Genomic DNA, 15,440 nt, shown 5'->3' with positions numbered 1-15,440 from the left:
CTTGGCGCAGTAATTTTTCGTGCAACAATGTAAAGGTAATGCTTGTGAATTAGTATTCTGTACTCCAGTATCTCACGGTTGAATTAAATAAATAATACAACTAGATCCAAAAGGAATCCTTGCAGACTTTGTACTGCCACGAGTTATTCGTCTGACGCATTGCAATAGCAAAAAAAAAATTAATATAACATATTACAGAATCAAAACAAACAGTTATTGTAAAATGTAAAAGCTTCATGTAAAGTTCAGGAGAGTAGGTCACAAATCTCCAAGTTTAATTGTACTCGCCTTAACACTCCGTCTTTCGGTTGGTAGTAAAAAAAGGCTTTAAAATTTTTTACTGCTATACAGGGTGTCTGGTAACTGAATTGGATTATTTTATTACCTTTTTTTTCTATGACTGTTAATAGCAGGAAAGAAGCAGTGCTAAATTTGTTATTCTTGTGGAATTTTAACCATAATATCACATAGGACTACATGAGGTACTTATATATTCCTCTAAAGCTTTAAATCAATCTCCCTGTAAGCTAAATCATTAAGTGTTACCACTTAAATAAAATAAAAGTAAACACTTGAAATTAATACTTAATTTTTTTAAGTATACGCATAGGTAATAAAGTCTTTCAAGTTACAGTTTCTATGAATGTGATGATAGGGAAGGAACGAAAAATATTTTTTTTATAAATTTCTTGTATAATATTTATTTATATATGCCATAGTATTACATATCAGTTAACATTCTAATCTAAAAATACAAAAGCAATCATTTATATTGACGTTACATATGTAGTCATTCGTCTTAGCAACCTATCTTTAAAAGTATGATCCGTTGAGTTTGCAGGCTGCAAAGGTAAAGAAATGCAATCATTAATTTACATTTTTTAACAAATTATTTATATTCACAAAATTTTATGATAATTTATTTTATACAAAATTTTTAGTTACATAGGACATTACTACTAGATCTTTATGGCATAAGGTTTTAGTCTGGCAACCTTACTAATTAAATCTAATCAAGAATTTATGTCAAAGAGAAGTAGTGTCGTGTTTTTCTTGCAAATTAAAAATACTTTTAAAAGGCTTTCCCGTAACGTATCTAAACATGAACAGAAATACACATTGATAAAAATTTATTGGGACCTATATAATCCATTTCCTTCTAAAACTTGTTACTACAAAAGACATCTACTTTATTTATATAAAATAAATCTCATAAAAATCATTAAAACTATATATATATATATATATATATATAACCTTTAGTATTTTTAATATACAGTATGATTGCATACTACTAGTAAATACTTTTCAAGCTTTTACATCTATTTTTAATCACCATTTATAATGTGATTACTCTGGCATATGTGTCATTTTTTATAGGAATACGACAAACATAACTTGAGACAGTGTTAAATCTGCAGTGGCAGATAGAACACAATATCCTATATAATATGTAGTAATTCTAATTTTAAAATTCTTCGCTTACATATGTTATTATTGATGAAACAATTGATTTTTTAAATAGGGAGCGACATATATCAATATATCGTAAATGAACGATACATTTACCAATTTAAAGATTTCACAGCTGTAGCTAATTATATCTGTATATATTTATTTCAAATGTAAATCACTGTATGAATAAACAAATATGAAAATAATGTGTGTAATCTTAAACAGTGTATGAGTTTGTACTAGAGATCGTAGCTGTGCATGTAAATAAAGTTAATATGAAGTGAAAAACACATTACTTTTACACAAGCGACGCTCGTGAGCGAAATAATTAGTTTAAATGCAATATCGATCGGGAAATTGAGCAAGAGAAGCGCACACATTGAAAAATACTTGAGAATCTTCACCGTACAAGCAGTCAAAGGTTAGGACCGTGAGCTCAGTTTTAACTAACGAAGTGAGCCGAACGAATTTAGTTTGATATAAATATGGGATGTGCATCACATTTGCAGTACATTCGCGCTTAGTCCTTTGCATCGCGTACAGCTTGAAATGAAGCTGGTAATAAGCTCTTTCGTTTGTTACTTTAAAATTTGTGCAATTGTTTTTTTAAATATCTCAACAATGTTTACATATAAAAATGAATTACATATTTCAGCTAAATTGTATTAATTCTACTGAACTCTTGTTACGAAAAGATTATTTTAAATAAGTAACGTGTAAATTTAGAAAAAAATAGATTTTCGTTTGCTTTTAAATTAGTACAACATATGAAAATCGTAACTAGAAAACTGTGTAATATATTATAATATTTTTTTTCAGCTTCTAGTATTATCTGTCATAGCATATGGCTGTGCCGATAAATTGGATCGCAGATATCTGCCACCAGACAATGCAGCGATTTCAGGCGGAAGCCCCGGAGCCATAACCGCTCCCTTTGGTTCTCCAAATGGACCAGCAGGCGCGGGTTCAGGGCAAAAGTCTCCTGGTTTTGGACAGTCTCCTAACCAATTTGGAATTGGTCAAAATGGGGGATCAAATGCATTCGGCTCTTCAACAGGGGTGAGTGGATCGAAGACTTCAGCGTTTGGACAAAATGTTCAAAGTTCAGGATTTGGACAGTCACCGGGTTCAGGTGTTGGTGGAGATGGGTTCGCTGGTAAACAAAGTTCAGGATATAATGCCCAGAATACTTTCAAACAAACATCAACCTTCAATCAAGCTGGACAAGTGTCAAATGCCTTTTCAACTCAGTCATATCAGTCCCAGCGAGCTCAGAGCGAAGCTGAAAGGAATGCCCAGATTCTGCGATATGAAAATCGAAACGACGGACAATCATATGCTTATAGCTTTGAAACTTCAAACGGTATATCTGCAGAAGAATCCGGTGTAGCAATTGACGGTACTAAGGCACAAGGTGGATTTTCTTATACTTCTGACGATGGTGAAAAAATCAGTGTGACGTATACTGCTGATGAGAATGGTTTCCAGCCTCAAGGTGAACATTTGCCTACTCCTCCTCCAATTCCTGATGAAATACTTAAATCAATTGAAGAAAACGCCAGAGCAGCTGCAGCTGGAACTCAAGAAGGTAAAGTATTAAACAGTACATACATATATAGAGATTTATTAAAGAATGTTGTACTGATAAAAGACAATGTAGATAACAATAAACATGAAACATAAGATTTTCGTTCTTTCATAAAATTTTCAAAGTCCGTTTCAAATTTCTTCCTTAGATCTATTTAATGTATTATCATAGGGTTTTACCTTAATTATTAAATATCAAGGTAAAACCGTAATAAATATTATAGGTTTATTTTCATGTTTGTAATGCAGGTAATTATTTAATAATGCATTAATATGAAAAAAAAATTGGTGTAAAAATTTACGTTTATTTAATCTGTTTTAGGTGCATATAAACCAGAAGAGGATTCAAGTTTCAACCAGATACAAGGGTTCAAGAAACAGCAAAATTACCAAGGAGAACGTGCTCAGGCTGCCTTTGGACAGACCTCGGGCTCGCAAGGAACGCAAGGAGGTTACGGGCAAACCACTGGCTCACAAACTAGTTACGGACAAACTACCGGGTCTAAAGGACAAGGTCCTTTTGGTCAGACCACTGGCATATCAGGACAAAGTGGTTTCGGACAGACTGGATCCCAAGGCCAAGGTGTATTCGGGCAAACGACTGGCTCACAAGCTGGTATAAATGGCCAGAGTGCCTTTGGCCAGGCCAGCGGTGCTTTTGGACAGAGTAGTGGCGCACGGGGACAGGGTGCTTATGGACAATCTAGCAGCTCTCAAGGCCAGAGTGGATTTGGACAGGCGAGTGGCTCACAAGCCGGTGGAGTTAAAGGTCAAGGTGCTTTCGGCCAAGCCAGCGCAACTCAAGGACAAGGTGCTTTTGGTCAGAGTACTGGCACACGAGGACAGGGTGCTTACGGTCAATCCAGTAGCTCTCAAGGCCAAGGTGGATTCGGACAAGCGAGTGGAGGAATTAAAGGTCAAGGTGCTTTTGGCCAGACTGGCGGTGCTCAAGGACAAGGTACTTTTGGTCAGAGCAGTAGCTCTCAGGGACAGGGTGCTTACGGACAAACCACTAGCTCTCAAGGCCAAGGTGGATTTGGACAAGCGAGTGGAGGAATTAAAGGCCAAGGTGCTTTTGGCCAGACTGGCGGTGCTCAAGGACAAGGTGCTTTTGGTCAGAGCAGTAGCTCTCAGGGACAGGGTGCTTACGGACAAACCACTAGCTCTCAAGGCCAAGGTGGATTTGGACAAGCGAGTGGAGGAATTAAAGGTCAAGGTGCTTTTGGCCAAACTGGTGGTGCTCAAAGACAAGGTGCTTTTGGCCAGACAGGCGGTGCTCAAGGCCAAGGTGCTTTCGGTCAGAGCAGTAGCTCTCAGGGACAGGGTGCTTACGGACAAACCACTAGCTCTCAAGGCCAAGGTGGATTCGGACAAGCGAATAGAGGAAATAAAGGTCAAGGTGCTTTTGGCCAGACTGGCGGTGCTCAAGGACAGGGTGCTTTTGGACAGGCTGCTACCGGTCAAGGACAAAGTGGTTTTGGACAGAACGGCGGCGCTAAAGGGTCAGGTTCTTACGGACAGACAGCAAGCTCCCAAGGACAGAGTACTTTTGGACAAACTACTGGTGTCCAAGGGCAAGTAGGAATTGGATCTACAGGACAAGCATCTTTTGGCGGCTCGCAAGGAAAGGGTACATTTGGACAATCTGGTAGTTCACAGAGACAAGGTGCTTTCGGACAGAGTTCAGGCGTGCAAGGCAATAAATTAATTGGACAAGGTCAATTTAATCAACAAGGGTCAAGCAGCGGCCAGAGAGACTCAGGATATAACTACAACCGTCCCCAAGGCTCTTCTTTCCCATCAGGACCCAACCAACCTGGTCAAGATTTTTCATTACAAACTAATTTACAATCAGGATCTGGGTCGAAGTTACCGTCGTTTGGATCTCAGCCAACCGGTCAAGGTTCTCCTCAGTACAGACCGAATGGTAACCAATATTCCGGACCAGCAGGTTCTTCCGGTCAAGGGTCAGGTTTCGGGCCTGGTACTAAAGGACCAAGTGGATCCGGTAATAATAATGGACAAGGATCTCAGTATAAACCTGGTGGTCAATTTTCACAAAATCAACCGGGTAATGCACCCTCTTCGAATGGCCAGGGCTCTTCCTACAGACCCGGTGGCGGTCAATCAACGATTGGTTCCACAAGTGGTTCAGCAGGTGGCCAAGGGTATCAATACAACAGACCTGGTTCCCAGGGCCCACAAGGTAATCGGCCTCAGGGTTCCGGATTTGGACCGTCTACGTCGAGTCAAGCTAACCGTGGTCAAACCTTCGAAGGTCCTCGTCAACCCCCAAGCTTCAGTCCCGAGGAAGGTTACAAGTATTGAGGCCAAAGGAGTGTAGTGCAATTTTAGAATAAGAATTCTGATTCGCATATGAAAATTGAAAAAAAAAGATATATATGTCTTGCGTGTAATATATTGTACAAATCAAGATATATGATTTCAACATAATAGATGATAATCGTGTGAATATAATATATGATAATAAAGTCAGCAAATATTTTTAAAAGCTTTTTGTTTTGTATATCATATAATTCATTACCTCCATGTAGCTTGATCGGCAATTACTAAATCAACTTGATATGTGATATTACCAAAGCATCCATTATGTCAAGTAATTGAAACTGTACAGGATGATTGGTTATAGGTGTATAAGTTTTGAAGCAGTCATTTTATAGGTCATTTTGTTTCGTTATAAAGTCGTTGTTTTAACCTATAGACGGCATAGTCCCCAAAAGATATCTATGGAGGGATATAACATACTTGCCAAGCTTTTTAGTCGATCGGATTGTGGTATTAGTGTACGAAAAGGACACTGCTAGCCGCTTCATGTTTATGAATAGTGAAAATCCTATATAATTAAAACACTAAGTGTGAATTATATAGTATTGTATTCCGAGAATCGAATAAACGACCAACAACAAAGTTATTACTATGAAGTATAGTATGTTAATTTATTATAATATTATAGCAGTATAAAGTTTATAAAAAAGAGAAAAAGAATTTTATATAACGCTTTTTCTAACTACATTATTATTACTTTATTTATTATTTCAGAAACGAATGATTATTGGATAGGATGTACCATACAATAATCGACAGAAAATAAGATATACCTTCACTTCTTTTAAGGTTTTTCACCTACATGATCTGAACATTTGGAAAGTTAAAAAAGCTTCTAGCTATAAATTCGAATCATTCTGATTTTCAGTATGTTTTACAACAAAACCTTTTAGTATAGCCTATATGAATATTTTAATTTCATACCAAATGAATAATTTTTTAAGCATATAATTTTTAAAAACAGCAACCAATTATATCATAAACATAAAATCTTGTAAATATTGTAATAAATTAACAGCAGTACGGTTGGCCGCTGGAGCCTTAAGATTCTGAAGATACGACCACAGACCGCTAAGCGTGGAAAAACGACTATCCCACTTATGGGTAACATACCCACATGTGTTATTGGAAGATGCTTTAGACTGTCGCCAATCATTTCTATTGGGAATGTGGCCTATGTCCAGATGTGGATTAAGTGAGTGATTAGAAGAATTTAAAATATTTACTATAAATCGGCACAGCGCTTATAAAGTTCAAACACACGAAACGTCACAAACAGGATCGTCTAATCCTTGACTTTTCGTGAGCATTGTTCATAGCCCTTATGTAGGACGTGTAGCATGCCGTACTGTGACCTTTGAATTTATCCGCATCCCTCTAGTACAACCTATATTGCGTAACTGCCTTGGGTAATGTGCGAACAGTTGAGTAATTTTGCGTTTGTTTTAGATGTCTTGCACGCGATCATGCGATTGCAAGGGCCTTGGATTACATTTTAGTTTAATCTACCATTGGAGAAAATTATATATGTTGGTATATAGTAATGTATATCTCATTTGCAGCCAATTAACATACTATATATATAAAATTAATTATTGTTTACTATTTTTTCTGCCTGTCTCATACCGAAATAAAAATTAAAATAATGTAACATATTTTAAAATGTTTGGAAATAGTTGGTATATATGAACTTCTTTAAACCCTTTACCAAACCATACAACTAGACTACACACCCTTGAGCATCGTCGTCGAGTTGCCAGCTTATCGGTTTTTTATAGGATACACTTTGAAGAGTATTCAAAGGCTCTTTTCAAACTGATTGAACCATCTCCATTCCTTTATCGAACTACCAGGCGCAGGCAAAAGTTTCACCCATACGTTATTGACATACCCAAAAGTCGAACTAAATGGTTTGACAGCTTGTTTTTGGTGAGAGTTGCCAAGATTTAGAACGACCTGCCTGGGTTTATTTTTTCTTGGTGAGTTGAACTGTGGAGCCGTTAGGAGTAGAGTGAAAAGGTTTCTTTTGGATGAGCATGTACCAGCTTCGTTTTCATGTACACTTTTCATCAGGTGAGATGGAAGACAAACGCCTATTCCATTACAACTATTAAAAAAAAAACTATAACCAAATATCCTGTAGATTATTTTAAATACTATTTTGGTAATTTAAAATTAGATTTCTTTTATTCGTTAGTTCAAAGTCGCTAAACTCTACAGATTAGTAATTTTAAGATCTAGACTAATTATTTAATTATCTCATTTATAATTTTAACCAAAATATTGGATAATTATTTCTAGTAAAATACGTAATTACTAATAAATTACGTTTTTATAGTCTCTGTTTATATTAATATTCTTGCAAGACAAGATAGAATAGCTGCTTGGATAATCTGATGTTACACGAACAAATATATACATGTACTTAAAACAATTACGCGACACTGTCGTACTTGTGTACTTAATTTTGCAACATAGCATTAAGTGCCTGGGAAAAGCGAATTATATTTTTTGTGTACATCAACTTACAGCACTCATCTATCATCTTTCGCATGTGAAGGCCCGTTAATTTGATGTCCATTATCGCCGCTAGATGGCGTTGTTTTCCGTTTTAAAATCTTTCATCACTAAAATGTCTATGACGCAAGAGCTACACGGGTGAAGTCAACTTTGTACTTTTGATATAGAGCGGTACGAAATTCCTCTTTTGCTATAAAATATTTTCCGTCGTTCATTTACATGTTAAACTATTTTTATAACATTAAATTTCTTTACCACTATGCGGTAATTTACTGATTCTTAACATATTTTAAAATCAAAAGTGTATCCTTGTATTGGTATTTATAAACGGAATGACACTAAAATTTAAAGAAATTTGGGAGTGAAATTATATATTATTTGATATTCAAATTTAATAATGCAAGTTGTGTTCACTATGTTTTAGTTACATTATAAATTTTATTTTATGCTATATAATTTAGTCAGTAATATATGTATAAAAACAAAGATTAGCTGAACTATTTTATTTCAAAGCCTACGTTTATATTTATAAAAGGCTTCTATATAACAAAAGGTCATAAATAGAAACGATTCTACATAAGTACTTAATTTAATTTAATAATTTTAATATTGTTAATAATTTTTTACATTATACAATCCTAAAATTGATGCTTTTTTTTAATTACAACCTTTATGTAGAAGATTTTCATAAAGATATATCATTTATATATCTACAACATATCCTGTCATTTTTTCTTTACGAAACTTTTCTTGTAAATTGCTCAAACTCTATTTTGTAGCATTAAAATCTTGTTAATATTAGCAGTATTATTCCATAACAGTAATCAGAAATAATGATGTGAAAATAACTGAATTAGATGAATCGTGCTATGTTGACATCTATTGAGTTGGAGAAATATGTTGAAATAACAGCGTATTTCGCAAAATTGAAGGAAGAGCGCTTTGAATGGTGGTTTATTGAGTTTCTGGGTCCAATGAATAACTATAAACAATCTCGGCGGGGGCACTATTTTATATTATATAAGGATAGACTGACACAGCATGGTAAGTTGCTATACTTAAATTATACAGCGTTCCATAAACCGGTACAAAAATCTGTTTTTCTGTGCCCCGGTAAGTGATACACTACATGTTTTTGTAATACATCATCATTATTATTTCAACCACAGATCGTCCACTGTTGGACATAGGCTTTCCTTATAGATTTCCAGTGGATCCAGTTGAAAGCGGCCTGCATTCAGCGTTTACAGCGACCTTTACAAGATCTGTGGTTTCCACACCAAAACTAAAAACCTCTAATTTTTAGTCAACATGTGAATTCTATGGGGAAGGCTTTTGTTCAGTTATAGGCATCGTATGGCTGAAATGAAGATGCTTGATAGACAGTTTTCATAAAGACGGTAAAAAAAAATAAAAAAAACATATTTATTATTGATCGTGGACGATTAAAAAGCTTTGTATTTATATCCAGTGTGTAGTCAGCCTTATCGAACATGTTTATAGGCAAAGTTACGTTTACGTCAGGCGTAAATCGTGGATTGCGTTAAGTCTGTCTAGATCTAGGGTCAGCTTTAAGTTCAATATTGGGACGATGAGTACTGGCTGCTGATTTTATCGGGCGTTCGTTATTTAAATGTCAGAGTGATTACGCAGATGTATATCGTAATAGATTTAAAACAAAAAAAAATATCTTGTAATAAATAGATACACAATTATATCGCCTTTATTTATTTAAAGGATATTTATATAATTAGGTTATATATATAATTAAGATTAATGTTTAATTAATAATTAAGATTAATGTGGAGTGCTCCAATCAATATTTATAATATTCATTGTTACCATGGTATATTTAATCTACGTTTTAACTTTATTATTTTATACATATTTATATGTCATAATTTGAGCCGAAGGTTGTCTACTACTGACCGTAGACGTCCACCGTAGATTCCGTATAGGACACGGTAGAAGCGACCGGCATAGAACGTATTGTGAAAACCCTATATATCTATATATTTACTCAGATATATCGATAATATCTACCGATTTAGTCGTTACTCTATCTCATGAAGAAACGCCAAACATAACACTGTCTTTGTGCAAATGAGAGCTTGTAAATAAGCCTTTTTAAGTTCACGGACACTACCGCTTCATGAACTCAGCTCAGACGAAGCTATAAAAGCCTTCGAGTTAACAGCACCTACATCAAGAGAAAATAATATCCAATAGATTCAGGCGTTACCTTACGGAAGTCCATCTTTAGTAAGAAAGGGACTAATATATAGTTACTTCCGCTATATAACAGTAGTCATGCAATAAAGTGCACCGCCCGCTAGCCCGCTGATAAATGTGCGTGCGGCAAACAATGCGAAACACAACTACCACTGTTAATTCATTCTACACGTGTTTCACCCCTCCACGGGGCATCGTTCGGAGTAATGTTACACCAAACAGTGCCAAACAACGAGTAAGAAAATAAGTAATGAGCCTAAAAACCTGAGATCACTTTTATGTGCTTTGCATATTCATCGATAACAGATTTTTGTTGTAAATGTTCGTAGAATAATATGGTATAGGAGTATATGTTCCATGTTTAATTGTGTTATTTTAAGTTTCAACATTCACCGCTTTTAGTAAATGTTGAACGCATGTGATTTATGTTCGATGCGCATCGGGTTCATATAGCCTTGAAACATAAACATAACAGAAGATGCCCTCAATTGCGGCTAGCATTAGATTGCGAAATATCGTGCACAATGGAACTGTGGGGGTATTTAACTAATGGATGTCGTTCTCTGACTCATTTAAACTGATATGTCAATTAAGAGGTCCGGCCGTGACTTTTGTTAGTCGAAGAGGTGTTCATTGCAGCGTAGGAGGTACAATGAACTCGTGAGATCATCTAACAGATTATGAATTAATGCAGTGGGTGCAATAACAGGATGCCCGCAGTACACTCGATTTTAATTATTTAATCCTATTGTAGAGCATTGATAGCTCCATTGATAAGAAGTAAGATTTATTTACGTATGAAGCGGATTTAAACTAGAACGAACACTTTCAGAACAGTGGTATCCTAGCGAAAAAGGATTAAGACTTGTGATATCAGGTTCGATTCCCTGAATTCAATCTTATGTCACACTTTGAGCACAAATAAATTTTAAGGGCATTGGCAGCTGCGTATCTTAACATCATACTGAGATCGCCAACCAGCCTGCGAAGCGTGGCGAGTATGTTATATTCCGCTTTAGATATCTTTGGGGGAGACATATCCTTGCAGAGGGCGTCTTTAGACTCGACGACTCACATTCAGTGAATTAAAAAAACAACACTCGTTTATTGCATCTTCTTCGTTATTTGCATTTTGAAAAAAAAAAAGGCTTTTATTTATTTATTGACAGTTTTATCACTTTGAACAATAGTGGACTTAGTGTCTAATACATTCTCTACTAATTTTGGTACAAAAAATATAAAAAAATTAAAATATCAAGTACTATTTACAAAGTAACTTTTGTTAACAACTTATTTTCAATGTCTACTTATAAGGTGGACACAACTATGAATGGTCGTTCTACGCCACGAAACCTTACTATTGAAGAGATTCATTTTCAAGATCCATGTCAATCTATAATATTTAGCATAAAACTTTAGACTTGGTTATAATCCACGATAGCTCATTGAGAATTAAGAAAAAGAAGTTGAGAAATATCTAATTGTTAATTTTTTTAAAGAAATTGGTGTTTTACCAGCCGGTTCGCAATATCTTATTAAAATCATATTATTTATGCGCTTTACTTTATAAACTTTATATGAAAATAGTGACAGACACGTGATAAATATAAGAAATAAAATAAACTCGTAATGACTATTATTCGTCTTCAAAAATTTAACAAATCCTTCATGTGTATGAATATGTACACAATAATAATAGTTCCATATGATATCATAGACACTCGTTTTTTTAGTGTTTTAAATCTATAATTCGAGGTATATCTTAAAATAAATCTTACTATAGCATTCTAGAATTCTTAGTTGATCGAAATACGTGAAACTTTGTTAGTGGAAAAATTCTTAAATTTCAATTAAAAAAAGCAGCTGTTGAATTTCTGGACGGCCATTCTCGACAAATCATTGTTTTGAGCCGGTGGTAACTTACTACTATTATTAAATTAATCGATGATTCAAAATCGCATGTAAATGTCTACTTATATATAGATACACCAATACCTCGGTTTGCGTCGTTTCGTTATGCGTTTTTTTCGGAGTTGCGTCGCTGCTTAATTAGTACTAATTTTCACTTGTTTTGGGTTCGAGTCTTTAACTTTTATTTAATTTTCTTTTTTTTTCTAAAAGATGGCAACTTTTGTTTCTAATTGCGCCATACCATCAAAACTGGGGGATTCCCTTTTTAACTAAAAATCAACGCAATTTGAATACAGTTTTATTTTCACTTTGTTTGGCTAATTTTAAGAGTTCAGTTTCAATTACGTAGTGTGTTGTGCTTTTTTTAAAAGGTAATAATAAATTTATATCAATTTTTACCTGTTGTTTCTGGTTACAAAAAAGGTTAATATTATTCCAATTCATTTATTGGCAGAGTTATATTATTTTTGTTTTTTAAATGTTCACTTTGTTCAATTTTCTTTTGGAAAAGTAGTATTTTCGTGACCCCGGAACCTTTCTTCGATCTTAACATGGTTTGCTATAGAAAATCTTAATTCATTTTGCGGCGTTTCAATTTGCGTCGTGTTTTTTTGGAACGTAACCACGATGCAAAGTGAGGTATTCGTGTATTTTAAATTTTTGAAGTAATTTTTATTAAAACACATACACGCACATGTATATATATGTGTGTGTGTGTACACAAAGTATGTACATAATAAGTATACGCGCATGAAGTCAGCCCTCTTTCTTAGAATCTTATTGAACGAAATCCGTAGGCAATTTAGTAGTAAGCCGGCTTAAAGCGCAGATATCAATCTGTTCTGACCTTTACAGATGAAAAATAAAAGCACCATCACTGCTCAAGCGTAAATTGTAAAGTAATTTAAAGCAATTAGTCAGTTTTAAAAAAATTGTTAAAAATATTTTACGAATTTTCGTTTCATTTTAAAATATTTTATACAATGCTTATATCGTGCTTTTATAATTATCATTTTAAATTAAATGAACCAAAAATATCTAATCTATTTAATTTTTTTTTCGTTTAAATATTTTCCCTAAATGTTATATTATTCCCTAAGTTATTTTTTATTACATCAGCTACGTGCCGGTATAAGCCCCGTTAAAATCGGTCCAGCCGTTTCAAAGATTAGCCGGAACAAACAAACAGGCAATTTTAATATTACAAGCAGACATTCCGGTTTTATTTATTTTTTTAGCTAATGCGCCCTGTGAATTTTATATTTTTCTTCCTGTTACGCATATACACTTATTCATAAACACTCATAGTATATCCCTTGCATAATTTTTTTACTCTTAATTATTTTTTACATGTTTAATATACATTTTTAAAGTATTTTTATTTCTGGAGTTCGGTATTTCTGCGATACAATTATTTTATCTCTACTGCAGTTAACAATAAACAATCATATCTATACAAGTTGAATAAATAACTGTTAGGGTTTTATATGTTCTATGCCGGTCGCTTCCACCATGTCCTATACGGAATCTATGGTGGACATCTACGATCAGTAGTATACAAACTTCGGCTGAAGCTGAAAAGTCTTTGATTTTGAGGATTTTTTTATGGCCCCCGCTATTGGAGGCCTCTCGTACCCCTATCTTTGGTGGGACAGGGACTTTATGGGAAATTTTATCTATTCACATAATTATTTTTTATTTTCATTCTCTACTTTCATACTTCACATAATCTTTCATACTATTATTTTATGCCACAATTCTGCTTTCTTTCCCTTTTGCTCTGTTTACCTTTCTTTCATCCTCTTTTCTATATCTTATATTCTATATCACAGTTTTATATTATTTTTTTTTAACTTGTCTTGTTAGTTTTTATTTGTTGTCTTTGCCTAACTTTTATTTCTTTCTATTGCATATGATTTTGAGGATTGTAGACAACCTTCGGCTAAAATTATGGCATGGTAATATGTACACAATAATAAAGTTAAAACGTACATTAAATATACCATGGCAACAATGTTGTAGCCAGAAGTTTTTTTCTTTTCTTTTTTATGTAGTCTGTTTTTGATGCCAACACGGCTTCAATATCAGAAGTCTTGCTTAAAAACAAAAGCATTGTGTTGCTTTTTGTACTCATATGTTTTCTACAAATAAATAAATATAATATAAATGTATAAACCATAGTCTTTGATCCCTCTTTAGTAAAGTTCTTATTTTTATTTGTTTTTTCATTGTTTGACTATAAATCATTATATGTTCTCAGTGAGATAGTTATATTTCTAAGCTTCTAAGTTTGTACTTTCTTACTGCCTTTTGTTACTGTATATCTCCAATAAAGTAAATAAATAAATAAATCTTGATTTTATACTAAAAAAAAAATATCGTAGCAACCTGAGAAAGGCATATTATAGTGTGAATGTATTGCAGAGCAACTTGTATTGAATGAACTGTAATAGAAATTGAGGTCAAAATATTCTTCTATCGATATCACAACACTTCCAGTGTTTTAATAGATTGTATAACATTTACGCCATGATTAGGTTGAAATCTTTATGTTTTATCTAAATATCCAATAATACTATACTGATGTTAATGTGTGGAATTAAATGTTATTGATGCTCACTCAGGAAGCAAATTATTGTCAAGCACTCTTTATTTAACTATATTTAAAAAGAGCAACTGTTGAGTCCTCAGCAGAACTGCCTCACAAGCCATGGTAGCTTCTTGTAGCATTGACAATGTATTCGTAACAGCCTATTTGAAAAAAGAATATTTTGATTTCGAATAATCTAAGTACAACTTTATAAAGTAACTACACCTTTTTGATTTTCGAACTTAGAAATACAATTATATTTATAATTAATCTATGTAATTGAGATTTTTTATAATTTAAATAATAGTTAATTAATCTTATATCAATGGATTGCTTGATTTAAAAATATTGGAATGTACACTAGTCGAGGTCAAAAAAAAGATGAAATATAGGCTAACTACTGTGTCTGCACTTAATAAGCTTATTGAAATAAGTTTTTGGACTAATGGACGGTGTTATGCAAGAAGAGCTTAATCTAAATTACAACAAAATTTTTTCAATATTTTTATACAAAAATAAATTACTTTATACGAATCATCATGTTGTGTGACCACCACCTGTGACCATCTACCATATTTATTTATTACTGGGTAAATTACTTACCTTATTATTCGGTATAATTTAGATTGTACGCAAGTAAAGAGACTGCGATGGTGCTTTTACAATATATAAATATATATATTAACTCATTAAAGCCTTCTCCTATAAAATAGTAAATTATTTGTGATTAAATGTGTATTGCAATAGAATTTAATAAATATAAAATTCAACAAAAACTTTTTAAAGTATCCTGTAAAAA

General features: G+C 33.6%; 1 protein-coding gene across 1 annotated transcript; it reads left to right on the top strand.

The window, feature by feature from the left end:
- The first annotated feature begins 1,986 nt into the window (after nt 1-1,986).
- On the top strand, nt 1,987-5,450 carry LOC137921371 (spidroin-1-like). The gene is made up of 3 exons (XM_068764102.1): nt 1,987-2,013; nt 2,275-3,043; nt 3,365-5,450. Exons 1-3 carry the CDS (start codon nt 2,005-2,007, stop codon nt 5,368-5,370), a joined length of 2,784 nt encoding a protein of 927 aa, XP_068620203.1. The 5' UTR covers nt 1,987-2,004; the 3' UTR covers nt 5,371-5,450.
- Nucleotides 5,451-15,440: the final 9,990 nt, after the last annotated feature.

Source organism: Battus philenor, unplaced genomic scaffold, assembly GCF_028537555.1.
Source record: "Battus philenor isolate CCGP_79_NKW_IND1 unplaced genomic scaffold, ilBatPhil1.0.hap1 SCAF_19, whole genome shotgun sequence".
Classification (NCBI taxonomy): domain Eukaryota; kingdom Metazoa; phylum Arthropoda; class Insecta; order Lepidoptera; family Papilionidae; genus Battus; species Battus philenor.
Note: the sequence above shows the minus strand (reverse complement) of the source record. Positions and strands in the feature narration are given on the sequence as shown.

Excerpts from the sequence above, each read along its gene's own strand:
- LOC137921371 (XM_068764102.1), top strand. Across the intron at positions 3,044-3,364 it reads TGCAGCTGGAACTCAAGAAG|GTGCATATAAACCAGAAGAG; the intron begins GTAAAGTATTAA and ends AATCTGTTTTAG.